Genomic DNA, 17,466 nt, shown 5'->3' on the forward strand with positions numbered 1-17,466 from the left:
AGAGTGAAATTCATAGTGAGTAGACTCATTGATTTCGTCCCACCAGCTGGACACCATAGCTGAAACCTTTCAGTGGTACTTTTGTTATTCTAACCGTATCTCTTATTTTTCCAACCTTTCAAGGGATAAGTCGAAACCCCCGGAACCAAACAGAAAAAAAACAGAACGAAGTTGCAAAAACAACAAAGGAACAACTTAGAGAGATACAAAGTAATGATTTTAAGAACCAAACCAAAGGGGATGAAGATGAAACAAAAGTAATGATTTTAAGAACCAAACCAAAGGGGATGAAGATGAAACAATTCAAAAGTTAAGTGATCAAATTGAAATATTTTAAATTGTATGTGACAAAAAGGAAATTCAATATACGTCGACTGATGAAAAGAGTATGTTTACCCTTTCTTCTCTAGGCTCAGTGAAAAGAAAAGACTGCTCTTTTCTCAGGGGTCACACTGATCTCCAACTACGAAGCCTTCAGCTTTACAAAAAATTAAACTTTGATCCTAAAAAATGGCCTTATTCGCCCGCAACCGTTCTCCGTCCGCCGTAGCTTTCCGCCTCCGCTACTTCTCAATACTCTCCCAAGATTCCACCCCTCTCACCTCCCACAAAAAATCAGGCGTCACCCTCTCCCTCCTAAAATCCGAGCAAGACCCCGACCGCATCATCGAAATCTGCACCGAATTACTTTCTCGGTCGCCATCTCCAAACTCGCCGAAGGCAACCATTTCGAATCGATCGACAATTTCCTCAACGAGCTCCGTTCCCGCCCAGACTTACAAAACACGCGTTTCGCTTCCCATTCTTTAATCCACTATGGTCAAGCCAAGATGCTAGAACGCACCGTAACGGCCTTTGATGAATTTTACAACAAGGGGTTATGCCGTTCAACGAAATCATTGAACGCTTTGCTCGTGGCGGGGTTGATAGCGAAGGATTATGAAGAAGTGAAGAGAATATTTGCGGAATTTCCTCAAAGATATGGGATCGATCCTGATATAGAAACTTATAATAATGTAATTAAAGCCTTTTGTCAATCTGGGTCTTCGAGTTCAGTCTATTCCATTTTGGTTGATATGAAAAACAAAGGAGTTAAACCGAATGAGACGACGTTTGGGACTTTGTTAACTGGGTTTTATGAGGAAGAAAAATATGAAGATGTTGGGAAAGTGTTGAATTTGATGAAGGAATATGGGATTCCTGTTGGGGTTAGTACTTATAATATCAGGATTCAGAGCTTGTGTATGTTGAAGAAGTCTAATGAAGCTAAGGCTTTACTTCTCGGGATGATGTCGAAAGGGATAAACCCGAACTCGGTTACCTATAACCATTTGATTCATGGGTTCGGTAAGGAAGGGAATTTGGAGGAAGCTAAGGTGACGTTTGGTTCGCACATGGTTTGCAGGAGTCTCTTGGAATTAGAAGAATTGAAATCTAATTTCATCACTTTTTCATGTTTGGTTCAAGTTTTCAAAGGTAATTAGAATCACTCATGACTTCAACTTTCCATCAAACGAGGAAAAGTGAGTTCCATCCATTCTATAATAGAATTCAATTATCTTGTTGGATGGAATTCAATTATCTTGTTGGATGGAATTGAAATTTAACCATACTACCCTCATCAATCTTTTGATAACTTATTCATATATTGAATAAAAATATTTTTTTATTATTTCGGGTCAGATTTCTAATTCATATATTCAGGTAGGGTCGGGTGAAACTTTATTTTGGTAGGGTCTGGTTGAGTTCGGGTTTAGGGTGAAAATACCCGATCCGACCTGAAAAAATATATAATTTTACCTTATATATTTAGGAATAATTACAATAATACCCCTATATATATAATTTTTCCCCGATTAAGTCATTGTTTTTATTGAATAAAAATATTTTATTATTATTTCGGGTCGGGTTGGATTTCTAATTCATATATTCGGGTCGGGTGAAACTTTATTTTGGTCAGGTCGGGTCTCGGATGGAGATTCTCTTGTTCTCGGGTCGGGTCGGGTGGACCAAAAACTCGACCCATGGCCATCCCTAATTGAGTTGATTTTAACTTATGATGTTTATTAGCATGATTTTTATAATTTATTGAAATGAATAATCAATCAATAAAATTAAAATTTAATATTTTTTAAATTTTTATAATATATTGTTACATGTAATTTATAAAACAAACTAAAATTAAACAAAAAAAAAACAAGAAGGACAATCCTGTCATTTTACATTACTGAAATCAAATTCATCTGACATGTCTGCGAACCAAACATAATATGAAATTGGATTCCAATTCAATTTCCTGCCAACTAAACAAAATATGGAATTGGATTTCAATTCCTGACAGATTCCAATTCCTTCACAGATTCCAATTCCTTCATAAACATTTCAGCGGTTTGAAGCCAGATAGTTATTGCTATTTTAATTTGGTGCATTTCACATATCAAGGTGGGGATTATGAGTCTGGTTTGAGGATTTGTAGGGAATGTATGGAGAAAAACTTGGTTCCGAAATTTTCGACTATGAAATTGCTTGTGAATGGACTTGTTAGCATATCTAGGGTTGAGGAGGCCAAGAAACTTATCCAGTATTTAAGAAGTTCTCAAAAAATTCAGATTTGTGGGATGAAATCGAGAAGGTTTTGTTGCGCTAGACGTTAGTAGAGGAGATAACCATGGTGTCACAGGCTGTTGTATATCGTCGCCGTCCGAGTTACCCGCTACACCTGCAATATCGCCCACGACGGCCACAATCATAGTAAACCCAAAATGAACGAAAACACGATTGTGACCGTGATTTGAAACCCTGAGTATTAGAGTTAGTGAGGCCTAGCTGATTTTGTTGAAAATGGAAGTGAACTGGACGATTATCCTTTAACATGATGGATCGTTTGCATTTTCAAGAAATACGGAGCTGATAATTACATATATGAAGGACAAAGGTTATATAAATATTCAACTAATATCATAAACAGAGCTAGACAAGCTTCTCCAGTGTATGTAATGTAATTTTAATCAGTTACTCCAGACTTGAATCCGAGGGTTCTAATTTATCATGGGAATCATGTGACTCGAAGTCTGCCATCAAGAGATATGTGCTGCAGCTGCATGAGTATTCACGTTTTCATTTCCCTGCACTATGGTTAATTAGTGAAAATTTTATGTTCTCTGAATACTAAATTGTTGCATTGCTCGGGTCACTTGTTATCAAGTTGATACTTATAATAGAATTAAAGTTGGTTTGGCTCTCTACTTAGTGATAAAACTTTGCATTGATTTCTGCCTACTGAAGTTTTTCTTATTCTTTGTGTCATACATAACAAGTTGATCGTATTCAAGTCTGCGTATTTATGGAATTAGCTAGACACCATGTTCTAGAATTGAAAGTAGGAATCTTAGTATCTCACATTCTCTTACTGTTAAGTGAAATGGTGGTACATACTGGTACATAGCCTCGAAGGATGATAAATGATCTGATTCCGAGTGCTACATAGTTTTGTCTACAGTGGTACCAAGTCCTAACTGAAAATTTTGCATGTGGAGATTGTGCTTTGATTCCAGTGGGATCTACCATTAGGCAATGAGATTAGATATTTCATGTTTTATACAATTAGGTGAAAAGTTTGCCATTAAGAGTTTTATACTAAATCGCATGTTTTTCCAATGCTGTATTCATTGAGTCATTGTCTCATAGTGGCACTAAAATATTAAATCTTGTGATCAATCCTGGTCTTTTTTCTCGTGTGTTGAGATCCATACACATGGTAGAACTGTTAAGATAGCAAATAATTAATTAGTTTGTTAGAAGTCGGTTAATAGGCTGTTAGAGAATTAGTTAGGAGCAGTTATTTTTAGCTCTTGTATTATTGCTTGTACAGTACTATATATTGTAGTTTAGCAGCGTAATAATATATACGAGGCATTTTTTTAACATGGTATCAGTTACCAGGCTTTCTCCTATTGGGTTACTCTACTTGGCCCATTTCTAAACCAAGTAAGTGTGGTTTAGCTTCGTTCCCACACCAATTCTCTTCTCTCTCGTCTTTCCCCAAATCACTCTACTAGGGATTTTGTTCGACGATCTCCATTGCCATGCCTCCAATGAAAGAATCAGCTACTGTTGATTTCAATCACCCTCTCTTCTTGCATCCATCAGATACTCCAGGTACTCTGCTAATCTCTCATCAGCTCGTTGGATTAGAGAACTACAACGTCTGGAGCAGATCGGTGCGCATCGTGCTGTTGGCGAAGAACAAACTCGGCTTCATTGATGGCACTTGCCAGAAGGAGCACTATGATCTTGATTTACATCCTCAGTGGGAGAGGTGTAATGCCATTGTCTTGTCCTGGATTCTCAACGTCGTGAGTAGGGAGCTCTCGGCTGGCATAGTCTTTGCCTCAAATGCGGCTTCAGTTTGGAGTGACCTGAAGGAATGCTTTGATAAAGTACACGGTTCAAGGATTTTCTTCCTTCATCATGAAATAGCCACCATTTCTCAAGGTGAGTTGAGTGTTTCGACTTACTTCACTAAATTGAAGATACTGTGGGATGAATATGCTACGCTTGTGCCGATTCCATCATGTGAATGTGCAAGCTCGCAGCAGTACTCCAGGAACCTTGCTCAGCAGCAACTTCTTCAATTTCTGATGGGCTTAAATGAGACTTACTCGTCGGTTCGAAGTCAAATTCTATTGATGCAGCCCCTTCCTTCGGTGAACCAGGCGTACTCCATGGTTGCTCAAGAGGAGTCTCAGCGAGTTCAGCTCTCTGTTGTACCTTCCAGTCTCGATTCGTCGGTGTTTTACTCCAAAAGCTCTGGGACTCCTTATCGTCGCCGGTTTCAAGGTGTTTGTGACTATTGCAAGGTTAAAGGTCACAAACGAGATAGTTGTTATCATCTTATAGGGTTTCCACCTGATTTCAAGTTCTCTAAACGCAAGAACGCCCAGGCTGCAGTAGTTGTCTCTGATCCTGTTGTTGCATCCGATCCTGCTGGTGTCTCTGCCAAGTCACATTCATTGGTTCCCTTGGCACCGACCTTTACTCAGGAGCAGTATAACCAGATTATTAATCTTCTGTCATATCATGCTTCGGTTGATTCTGCTGTGAATCTTGCAGGTATTGTTGATAGTTGTTTACCTGCCTCTAGCAAGTCACTAACGTGGGTCTTAGATACATGTGCTACAGATCACATATTATCTGATTTACAATGCTTGCAATCTCCTATCTTGTGTTCCTCCCGGTCAATTCAATTGCCTAATGGTAAAACTGTTCCGATTAAATATATTGGTTCCTGCTTCCTAAATTCAACCACAAGATTGTCTAATGTGTTATATATCCCAAATTGTACTCACAATCTAATCTCCATTTCAAAGCTTACCCGTGACCTGCACTGTTCTGTTATTTTTTTATCCTGACTTTTGTCTTCTACAGGACCTCTCAAGTGGAATGATGAAGGGGATTGGTAAAGAGTTTAGGGGGCTTTATTTTTTTCAGTCATCAGCTTCATCTACTGGTTTGTCATCTACATATACTTCCTCAAATGTGCAGTCTTATAGTGTTTCCTCTAGTTTGTCTTGTGATTCAAAATTGGTTGATTATAGTCCTGTATCTGAATGTATGACTGCTGTTTCTGGTAATAATACGAGTCTTTGGCACTCTCATTTGGGACATGCTGCTTTTTCAACTATGAATTAACTACCTTTGTTACATTCTGTTAACTTGGATTCCAAATTACTACACTCTTGTCCCATCTGTCCTTTAGCCAAACAAACTAGACTCTCATTTCCTATTAGTCTCACTTCTTCACTAGCTCCTTTTAGTCTCATTCATATAGATTTATGGGGTCCTCATCGAATTGCTACACATAGTGGTCATAGGTACTTTTTAACTATAGTTGATGACTTTACTCGTATGACTTGGGTGCACTTGTTGAGATTGAAGAATGACACTATTATATCTCTTAAAAAATTCATCATCTTTGTCAAGACTCAATTTTCAGCCGTTGTTCAAATAATTCGTAGTGACAATGGCACTGAATTTTTTAATTCTCATTGTTCTGAGTTTTTTAGTTCACTTGGAATTCTTCACCAAAGCTCCTGCGTTCGGACCCCCAACAAAACGAGGTTATTGAACGCAAACATAGGCATATTCTCAAAGTTGCAAGGGCACTTCGTTTTCACTCAAAAGTTCCTATTAAGTTTTGGGGAGAGTGTGTTACTACAACTTGCTATATAATAAACCGGTTACCTTCCTCAGTTTTGAATTTCAAAACTCCTTTTGAAGCCCTTCATCATAGAGTTCCTGATCTTTCTCATTTAAGGGTATTTGGGTGTCTATGTTATGCTACCAAGCTTAACTATTCTGACAAGTTTTCTTCTAAGGTTATTCCTTGTGTTTTCATGGGATATTCTTCAACTCAAAAGGGGTACCTTCTGTTTAGTCTTCAATCGAAGCAGTTTCTTGTGAGTAGAGATGTTGTCTTCCATGAAGTTATCTTTCCCTTTCATTTTCCTATTTCAGAATCTTCTCATTTTTTTCCTGCACATTCTCATATTCCTGATTCTGATTTTCTAGTTCTTGAATCTTCAATACCAACTAATATGTCTCCTGTTGATAATCCTTCTAGTTCTTCCCGAGAATTTCATGATGTGTCACCTATTCCATCAATTTCTCCTTCTAATGTCTCAATAGGTGCATCTGGTAGTCCATCTAATTTTTCAACAAGTTCTCCTCAGGCTAGTATTCCTTCTTTAGCACAAGATTGTGTTCTGTCTAGACGTTCCTCTCGTGTCTCCAAGCCTCCAAATTGGTTAAACGATTATGTTTGCATTTGCGAATCCACTTCATCCTCTACTGCTTATCCCATTTCTAAGTACATTTCTTACTCTCATTTACCTTTACCGACTCAACATTTTTTAGCCTCTGTTTCTCATTTTCATGAACCCACCACTTATCGTGAAGCTTGTCAAAATCCGCAATGGCAGCAGGCCATGAGAGAAGAGATTCATGCATTGGAATTAAATAATACTTGGACTGTGGTACCTTTTCCTTCTGGTAAAGTTCCCATTGGCTGCAAATGGGTTTATAAAATTAAGTACCATGCTTCGGGTGAGGTGGAAAGATTCAAGGCTCGGTTGGTGGCCAAAGGGTACAATCAAAAGGAGGGGGTTGACTATGTGGAGACATTTTCTCCTATTGCTAAACTCACCACTATGAGACTGATTTTGGCTCTTGCTTCCATCTTTGACTGGCCGTTATGGAAAATGGATGTTCACAATGCTTTTTTGCAAGGAAATTTGGTAGAAGAAGTCTACATGCAGTTGCCAGAAGGTTTTTCCAGCCAGGGGGAGCATATGGTTTGTCGGCTGCAAAAGTCTCTATATGGACTCAAGCAGGCTTCTAGACAATGGAACAAGAAGCTGTCTGAAGCCCTCATATCAGCGGGTTTTCAACAGAGCAAGCATGATTACTCGTTGTTTACAAGGCGAGTAGAAGACAAGTTGATTGTTGTGCTGGTTTATGTAGACGATTTGCTAATTACTGGAAGTAATACTGATATGATAGAAGAGCTCAAGTGTATACTGAGTTCTAAGTTCAAAATGAAAGACTTGGGAGAATTGAGATATTTTCTTGGACTTGAAGTATTAAGGTCAAAGAAGGGGATCATATTAAACCAGCGTAAATATGCACTGGAATTAATAGAAGATAATGGGACAGGGGGAGCAAGGCCTGCTTTAACGCCATTGGAACAAAATAATAATCTTTCTGTTGTTTTGGATACAAAATACTTGAAGCATAGTGAAGAAAGTATGATAGACAAGACACAATTTCAGAGACTCATAGGTAGGCTTATATACTTGACTCACACCAGGCCTGGCATAGCTTATTCAGTACAACATCTAAGTCAGTTCATGCATCAGCCTGGAAAAGAGCATATGGAAGCAACCTTGAGAGTTGTACGATATATTAAGAAGAATCCAGGGTAGGGAGTTTTGCTGGACTCCTCAAGTACGTGTGATCTAATTGCCTTTTGTGATTCTGATTGGGCAACTTGTTCAATGTCAAGGAATTCTGTAACAGGATATTGTATAAAACTTGGCAATTCCCTGATTTCGTGGAAATCAAAAAAGCATAACACAATAGCTCGTTCTTCAGCCGAAGCTGAGTATAGAAGTATGGCTATGACTACAGCAGAATTAGTTTGGCTAAGTGGACTGTTAAGCAAACTAGGTGTGAAACAGGATCAACCAGCCAAGTTGTTTTGTGACAGTAAAGCTGCATTACAGATTGCTTCTAATCCAGTCTTCCATGAGAGAACGAAGCACATTGAAATTGATTGCCATTTTGTTAGAGACAAGATACAAGAAGGGTTCATCACTGCAGAACACATTTCCTCAAGGGAGCAGCCTGCAGATGTCTTGACAAAGGCACTCGGAACACAACAGCATGAGTATTTGACAGCCAAGTTGGGGGTTTCAAATGTTTTTTACCCACCAACTTGAGGGGGAGTGTTAAGATAGCAAATAATCAGTTAGTTTGTTAGAAGTTGGTTAATAGGCTGTTAGAGAATTAGTTAGGAGCAATTATTTTTAGCTGTATTATTGCTTGTACAGTACTATATATTGTAGTTTAGCAGAGTAATAATATATACGAGGCATTTTTTTAACAAGAACCCACCGTTGTTGCAGCCACTAGCCGACTGTTGATATGCCATTAAAATTAAGTTTTGTTGACATAATCTATTTGAGTGTGCGATTTAATGACCGATAGTCAGTCACTTTACCTTAAGTACGTGATACATGATCGAGTTTCCGGCATTCCAAACTCTAGTTGAAGGAGAGCCGGCCCGGACAACTAAAACTATATGGAAAACTATGTTAACCTGCAAAAGTTTGAAGTCTTTTTCAGATAAGGAAGTACTAACCACTTCGAAGCTGCGGCATTCAGGGCTAGGAAATGCAAGCTCTGTTATTGTCACTATCCCTCGACCGATAAGATACTACTATTTTCCTAGACAGCCTCATACTGGCACTGTGAGCACAAATCGATATTCTTTTCTCTTCGTATTCTCCTCGGCACCATAAGATTTGTGACCCTGAGGTGCACAAAATACAAACTCGAACCTAGAGAAGAAATGGTAGCTTAACACGCAAGCAAAACATCTTGAAATTAGTCAAATTCTCACAACTCTCCAAAACAGCTTCCTTACCGGTCTCCACGTGACCCGAAACTATCCGGCCTGATAGGACCAACCAGAATTGTAGCTTGACGGGAATTTAGCTCCGTCATCGATGTTCAGGTCGAGATTCAATGCTTAAGCTTTGACTTTTTCTCGAAGCGACGATAGTTCCCGGCGTGGAGTTGCGGATTTAGAGATTTATTATTAATCCCCCCCTGATAAAAGCAATTATTGTGTTTATGAATTGAAAGACACGCCAGAGACAAAATAGTGTTTTTCTTTGGTAAGTTATATGCTTGAGGTTGATTGATGATATGACGTACGATGAATCCCATGGGCCACTTTTGTCACGTGCAAGTTTTCCTTCCAATTTTAACCATGCAGAGTCAACGTAGGAGAAAGAAACAGGTGTAATTCTAGTTTTAGCCCTCATAGTTTAATTAAATAAAAATTACTTATTAATCAGAATTAGTTTGGTTCAATTAATAAATAAGCATTTTAAAATTTTGGTTAATGATTATTCGGTACAATTAATTATTGAACCGGCCATTTTGATACTTACAAATAGATCTGAAATAGTTTCCCCCCCTCTTCAAGTCACTTCAAACATTTTGGTTGAATTGTAAGTTTCATATTCAATTTATTTTATTACAACTTGAGAAAGATAACAACTTTCTTTTCTAAATAAAGAAAAATAACTTAAATATCCAATGTAATTTATTATTAAAGAGTCTCATATAAATAGGACTAAGATTGAGTTGTGTTGAGTTTGAGTTCCATTCAAAATAAATCTTACTTTTAATTTAAATAATATTATTATTTAACTTTAAATCCGGTTTTAATTAAAACCGAACTATTCAAGTTCGCATAATTAAACTCTTTTACATGATTTACATATTCAAATTCAAGTTGAAGCTTGTTTCATATACATTACAAGTAAGTTCTACTTGACTTGAATCGAGTATAATACCCTTCCATTCAATCCAATCCGGGTTTAAGAAAGTTTCAGTCAACCTAATTTTTAAGGTAAAAAATTGCAATCGCATCTGCCCTAACACAAATATATATATATATATAAATAAAGAGATGGGTATTATAATAATTATTTCTAAATATAAAAAGTCCAACTATACTATTATTCTCAGGTCATACGGATCAAATATTTTTCACCATAAACTCATTGATCTTATCCTTCAAAAACGACTGAAATCATATTTTCTTTATAAAAAAAGATCTATAAGATTGGATCGGATCGAAACTCATTAGGATAACGTTAAATGTTGATCCCTAATTCTAACATTATGACAATATTAACTGAAAAATTTATTCCATAATTATCTAGGTAGTACATGCATGATTCAAATGCACCCGCCAATATGTATAAAAAACAATTATAACTTCATAGTAAACCGGTATACCATCTTCCTATTTATTGAATATACCCGAACACATGGAATGGAAAAGTTGCTGGTAGTTTGCTTCAAATCTGTTTAAATGTAATTTAAGCGAACGCGTCAGCTCTTTCTGTTTCTACCAAACCTATTCAAAACAATTTCTTTTGACTCTTTTTAGTTTCTTCCTGTTAATCTCTTCTCTGTATGTAGCAAACTGATAATACCGACCCCAAGATGATAAATGGAACATTACACCAACATCTATAGCCCTCGCTTTATATGAACACACACCATTCTTCACTTTGGTTTCATTGCCACCATTTTTAATGTACAGTAATTCTGGCATTGGAAGGATGAGTGGTAAAATGGGAAGGAGAATGGGCTGTTTCTGTTGTTGTGGAGTGGAAGTGCAGCACCGTTCTGGTTCCCTTAAGGAGACTGCTTATGGCATCGGTGGCAATGACAATGATAGCAATGGGAAATCATTGAGGTCTTTGGCCAATAATTTGTCGGCCAAAACAGGTAATATTTGTTTAGTTTGTGGATGTAAATGAATCCCAGATAATCTTGTAGTGCTCGTTTATGTTAAAATGCCTCATCGGTCCGAAACTGGAGCGAATGGAAGACCGTAGCCTTAAGGAATGACCGGTGAAGGGCGATGCACGTTCCGGATTTCATCCTCGGGGTGCCTCTTGAAGTCGTTGCAGAGTGCATTTCTGTTCATGCCAGTGGCTTCAAGAGGCGCCCCGGGGAACAATACTTGATTTGTGTGATGTTTTGTTATCAACATTACTAATTATAGGAACATTTGTTTGGCCATTTTGATCGACGTGCAGGTAGTGGCAAGCAGAAAATAGCTGAAGAGATTCAAAAAGTTGGAAAAGCTCAAGTTTCAGCTCATATTTTCACATTTAGAGAACTAGCTGTTGCTACAGACAACTTCAATCCAGATTGTCTGATAGGGGAAGGTGGATTCGGCAGGGTCTACAAAGGATACATTGAGAACATTGATAGAGTATACATACATGCATACATGCATACATGCATACATGCATACATGCATACATGCATACATACATCTTTTTTCAGTTCATAATTTTTGTAATACATACATACATACATACATACATACATACATACATACATACATACATACATACATACATACATACATACATACATACATACATACATACATACATACATACATACATACATACATACATACATACATACATACATACATACATACATACATACATACATACATACATACATACATACATACATACATACATACATACATACATACATACATACATACATACATACATACATACATACATACATACATACATACATACATACATACATACATACATACATACATACATCTTTTTTCAGTTCATAATTTTTGTACTTGTAATTTCTTATCTTAGATTGTGGCGGTGAAGCAGCTCGATAAGAACGGAAAGCAAGGAAGCAGAGAATTCTTATCAGAGGTTCTAATGTTAAGTCTGGTTAACCATCCGAACCTTGTGAATCTGATCGGCTATTGTGCAGATGGGGATCAAAGGATTTTAGTTTATGAATACATGGCTAATGGATCTTTGGAATATCATCTTCTTGGTATGTTAAAATGACACTCTTTTCACTTCTTCGGTACTTATTTATAAGCCTACTAATGGAATTCTGTCGTGGATTATGATTATTGCGTCTGTTTATTTAGATTTACCTCCAGGTAAGGAGCCATTGGATTGGAATACCAGGATGAAAGTAGCTGAAGAAGCGGCGAAAGGGCTAGAATACCTGCATGATTTTGCCGATCCGCCTATAATTTATCGTGACTTTAAAGCGTCAAACATATTACTAGATGAGAACTTCAAACCCAAACTCTCTGATTTTGGACTTGCAAAGTTAGGCCCTACAGGAGGGAAGGACCATGTATCGACAAGGGTCATGGGGACCTATGGCTATTGTGCTCCGGAGTATGCAATGACAGGAAAGCTCACAACAAAATCCGATGTTTACAGTTTTGGCGTAGTGTTTATGGAGCTCATCTCAGGGAGGAGGGCTATTGATATCGAAAGGCCGGAAGAGGAACAGAATCTGGTCGCTTGGGTATGTTCATCGCGTCTAGAATCACTTGTTTACAGTACTAAGTTCTTAAATCTAAGTTTATCTTCCATTCTTCCTCTACATTTTACAGGTAGAGCCATTACTTAAGGATAGGCAGAAGTTCAAGATGATCGCGGATCCACTGCTCCAAGAGAATTACCCTGTAAAGGCTCTTTATCAAGCTCTTGCAGTTGCAGCAATGTGTCTTCAGGAGGATGCTGATAGCCGGCCATTGATCGGTGATGTTGTAACTGCCGTCGAGTTTCTTGCCAAGCGAAAAGACGATGACAAAATTGCTGCAGAATCACAAAGAAACAATGACTTGCATGTTAAGTCCGTGAGAGAAGGAAGTTTCAAAAGAGACTGTGACTTGTAGCCATCGTAGCTGGGGAGAACGATCTTGAAGATCGAAGAAATTGCACAACTGAACCAACAAAAACCAGAACCTAATTGTTGTCGAGCTAAATGCTAGCATTGTTGTTTGTGTAGATAATTATGAGCTATTTTAGTGTGCAATTGTTTAAGTAGCAATCCTCTGTTACTTAGATATGAAGTAAGTGTCGGATACAAATGTGTGTTTAAATATAGATATATTTAATTTTTTTAAGTTCTTCGTATATTTAGATGATCACATCACTGTATACGTGTTCGAATACATGTTAGAGATGAGAGCACAAGGAAAAGTAGAACTAAATTACTATATCTGAGACTCGGTATATCAGAATATATCTGTTCTATAGTCTATTCTTATCTGCAACTTCCACAGCAAAAGCAGAACAACGTATAAATCTATGTATCTTTCCTGTAAAAATACGTAGAAATTGGTACCGTTGTTCATGTAATGAATGATAGGCAACAAATGTTTACTTATAAGCTACAAAAATCAAATGCTGCCTCTTATTTTTTGTAATTTTTCATGCACTTAATATAATTCTTATTTTCCCTTAGGGATTTATTTTGACAAGCTAGTTGACATACGGAAGATGGCATGAATATCTCAGCTTCCTATGGGAAGCAAGACAGCTTTTGAGGGCAACACCCACGGTTGCACCTTCATGGAATACCGAGTCAAAAAATTTCCAGGCGAACCTTGATAGTTCCTCTACTTCTTCTTACCAAAAATAGGTACTGTGGTCCGCAGTCTTCTCCAAGTCATGATCATCCCAGTCACTGGTGGCACTGAGGGGTTCAGGTTCAGTTTCAAAATCTGGCTCCTCATCTTCTAGATCTTCCCCACCGATCTTGAACCTTCCCTTTCCCGAAACGTTATACTCTCCGAATTCATTCATTAACACATCTTGGGGCTCAGCTGTAGGGCATACGACAGCTTTGGCGCCAGAATCTAGAAAGGCCTTAATTAAATTTGCAGGGGGACCATAAGTTCCAGTGCAGATTATGATCCTATTCCTCCACGCTCCAACCTAGCATTATTCAACCAAGTATCATCAGCATATAATGCTAAAAATGAAATTCGGTCAGGGAATCAAATTTCATGATCCACGGAGAACAAGAATAAATAAAATAATGTAAATTATATAAACAAATACTTCTGGTGCAATGTGCATACCATCCAACGAACATCTCAGGTGTTATGTGCAAAGAAGGGACAGTGCGGCGAAACATGTATGCCCCGATTTCTTGATCATCTTCCATGACCTTAAGGAGTTGTCATGAAAATCACAACAGTTCATTAATTCTGATAACATCAAACCAACAATTAAAGAAAAACTCATTTGAAAGCAAAACAGAAAAGCATGCACACGTGGGTTTGGCGTCCAATATATTTATGACCAATGTTTCCAACTTTGAAGTATGGACTACAGTGAATCAAATCAGCGATAGTTGTTATATTGGCAAAAGGTGATGCACCCTTACGGCCCTGGCTCGGCATCATCGACAACATGTGAACCTTGACACTTTGTAGAAACCTATCAGCCAGTTCTCCAGGTTCAGCCACCACAAATACCTCATTTTGGCAACTAGAGAAAAATAAGCAGTTATTGTTGAAAGTATTAAAATGGTTTTCAAGTTTGGTAACCAACTTTGAAAAAATGGTTTTCAAAGTTTGGTAAATGTTTTTTTGAAAAATAGTTTTTCAAAGTTTGGTAGATGTTTGTTGAAAAATGATAATGGGATAATTACAATTAATCCCTAGGCTTTAGGGTATTTACAAGATTAAGTCCTTAAGTTTCAACTATAAATACCCTATCTCATTTAGCTTCAAAACCATCCCAAAAATCATTTATTTCTCCCAATACTAGAGAGTTTTCTTGTGAGTAGTGAGTGTTTTGTAAACACCTGTAATTTTTCTCTCTTAGTAAAAGATCTGCAGCAGTCCGGAGACGTAAGCACAATTGGCTGAACTCCGTTATCAATTTCGGGTATTATTTTTCCGCTTTTATTTCGCATTCTCACTAATCTGGTTATAGGGAAATTACTTGTTTACTCGTTTATTTCCCCAACAACTGGCATCAGAGCTTTTGGTTGTGAATTTTGTCAATTTTTTGCGAGGTTACTATTCACGTGAATATTGAATTTCCTGAATAGTAAAAAAATTTGTCGGCGATACGAGCTTGTCGACGGAGGTGTTCTAATACACAGTGGCTAGCAAGAATTGTCAGAAACGATCCAAACGAAACTAGATTCGAGTGGGAGCGATGGTTGCAGACGAAGGGAATGTGAAAATTGAAAAGTTCGATGGTGCGGACTTTGGCATTTGGAAGATGCAGATTGAAGATTTTCTGTACCAGAAAAATCTATATCAACCTCTCTCAGGAAATCAACCAGAGGGCATGAAGAATGAAGACTGGGTTCTTCTCAACAGACAAGCCCTCGGAGTTATCCGACTGACGTTATCCCGTAATGTTTCTTTCAACATAGCAAAGGAAAAGACCACGACGGGTCTTATGATGACTCTCTCCAGTATGTATGAGAAGCCATCAGCCTCAAACAATGTGAACTTGATGAGGCGATTATTCAATTTGCGGATGACGGAAGGGGCATCGATGGCACAACACCTAAATGAACTCAACACAATCACAACTCAGTTGAGTTCAGTGGAAATTGAATTCGATGATGAAGTTCGAGCTTTAATTCTCTTATCATCTCTACCAGACAGTTGGAATGCTACTGCTACAGCAGTTAGCAGCTCGTCGGGAAATAGTAAATTAAAATTCGACGATGTTCGGGATCTAGTACTGAGCGAAGAAATTCGACGGAGAGAATCGGGTGAAGCATCAACCTCCTCAGCATTGCACACGGAGTCCAGAGGAAGAACTTCAGAAAGAAATTCAAATCATGGCAGATCGAAATCCAGACGGGGAAAATCCAGAACGGGAAAGAAAGATTTTATCTATTATAATTGTGGCAAGAAGGGTCACTTTAAAAGAGATTGCCGAGCACTGAAGAAAAATACCGACGCACAGGAATCTGCCAACGTGACAGAGGAGACAGGTGATGCCATGATTCTAAGCGTTAAAAGTCCGATTGAATCATGGATCTTGGATTCAGGGGCATCTTTCCACTCCACCCCATGCCGAGAAATCATGGAAAATTATGTCAGTGGTGATTTTGGGAAGGTTCATCTAGCTGATGATGAAACCTTGAAGATCGTCGGAAAATGAGACATCCGACTAAAGTTGCCAAACCAGACCACCTGGACGCTGAAAGGAGTGAGACATATTCCTAGCCTCAAAAGAAATTTGATTTCTGTAGGACAGCTTGATGGTGAAGGATTTAGCACAACCTTTTCAGGCTGTGAATGGAAGATTACCAAAGGAGCACTCGTCATTGCTCGTGGTAAGAAAATTGGTACTCTCTATATAACCTCAAATTTAGAGAATATCATTACAGTAGCAGATGCTGATGGAAAATCAAACCTATGGCACCAAAGGCTTGGCCATATGAGCGAGAAAGGGATGAAGACACTTTTGTCAAAGGGGAAGCTGTCGGATCTAAAGAATATATATGTCGGACTATGCGAGGATTGCATCTTTGGCAAACAAAAGAAAGTCAGCTTTGCAAAGATTGGTAAGACACCCAAGGCTGCAAAGTTAGAGTTGGTTCATACTGATGTATGGGGACCATCTCCAGTTCTATTTCTTGCAGGCTCATTATATTATGTCACCTTCATCGATGATTCTACAAGGAAGGTGTGAGTTTATTTTCTGAAGAAGAAATCAGAAGTCTTTGATACCTTCAGAAAATGGAAGGCCATGGTAGAAAATGAGACTGGTCTGAAAGTCAAGCGGTTGAGGTCTGACAATGGAGGAGAGTACAAAAATAGGAGATTTAGAGATTTCTGCGCAAACAATGGGATCAAGATGGAGACAACAGTTCCCATGACACCGCAGCAGAATGGCGTAGCAGAGCGCATGAACAGAACTCTGAATCAACGTGCCAGAAGCATGAGGATACATGCCGGATTGCTTAAATTTCTATGGGCTGAAGCTATCAACACTGCAGCTTACCTGATCAACTGTGGGCCCTCAGTTCCTTTGGATGGCAGAATACCAGAGGAAGTTTGGAGCAAGAAAGAAATAAACCTTTCACACTTAAGAGTGTTTGGTTGTATTTCTTATGTACACATAGACTCTGCTGAAAGAAGTAAACTTGATGCTAAGTCCAACAAATGTGCCTTTGTTGGTTACGGTGGTGATGAGTTCGGTTACCGGTTTTGGGACTACGAAAATCGGAAGATCATCAGAAGCAGAGATGTCATTTTCAATGAGAATGTGATGTACAAAGACAGATCAACCATAGAATCAAGTAGCTCAAAAA

General features: G+C 38.2%; 1 protein-coding gene and 1 pseudogene across 1 annotated transcript; both read left to right on the plus strand.

The window, feature by feature from the left end:
- The first annotated feature begins 510 nt into the window (after window positions 1-510).
- On the plus strand, window positions 511-2,647 carry LOC120183419 (annotated as a pseudogene).
- Window positions 2,648-10,946: 8,299 nt separating this feature from the next.
- On the plus strand, window positions 10,947-13,240 carry LOC120183448 (probable serine/threonine-protein kinase PBL23). The gene is made up of 5 exons (XM_039188139.1): window positions 10,947-11,091; window positions 11,406-11,584; window positions 12,009-12,198; window positions 12,299-12,690; window positions 12,779-13,240. Exons 1-5 carry the CDS (start codon window positions 10,947-10,949, stop codon window positions 13,061-13,063), a joined length of 1,191 nt encoding a protein of 396 aa, XP_039044070.1. The 3' UTR covers window positions 13,064-13,240.
- Window positions 13,241-17,466: the final 4,226 nt, after the last annotated feature.

This window comes from Hibiscus syriacus, unplaced genomic scaffold (assembly GCF_006381635.1).
Source record: "Hibiscus syriacus cultivar Baekdansim isolate YM2019G1 unplaced genomic scaffold, ASM638163v2 tig00112762_pilon, whole genome shotgun sequence".
NCBI classification, from domain to species: Eukaryota; Viridiplantae; Streptophyta; class Magnoliopsida; order Malvales; family Malvaceae; genus Hibiscus; species Hibiscus syriacus.

What these genes read in the sequence shown, in the direction of transcription:
- LOC120183448 (XM_039188139.1), top strand. Translation starts at nt 10,947, where the DNA reads ATGGGCTGTTTCTGTTGTTGTGGAGTGGAAGTGCAGCACCGTTCTGGT. An exon ending in TAATTTGTCGGCCAAAACAG is followed by an intron (nt 11,092 to 11,405) that starts GTAATATTTGTT and finishes ATCGACGTGCAG; the next exon opens with GTAGTGGCAAGCAGAAAATA. An exon ending in TTTGGAATATCATCTTCTTG is followed by an intron (nt 12,199 to 12,298) that starts GTATGTTAAAAT and finishes CTGTTTATTTAG; the next exon opens with ATTTACCTCCAGGTAAGGAG.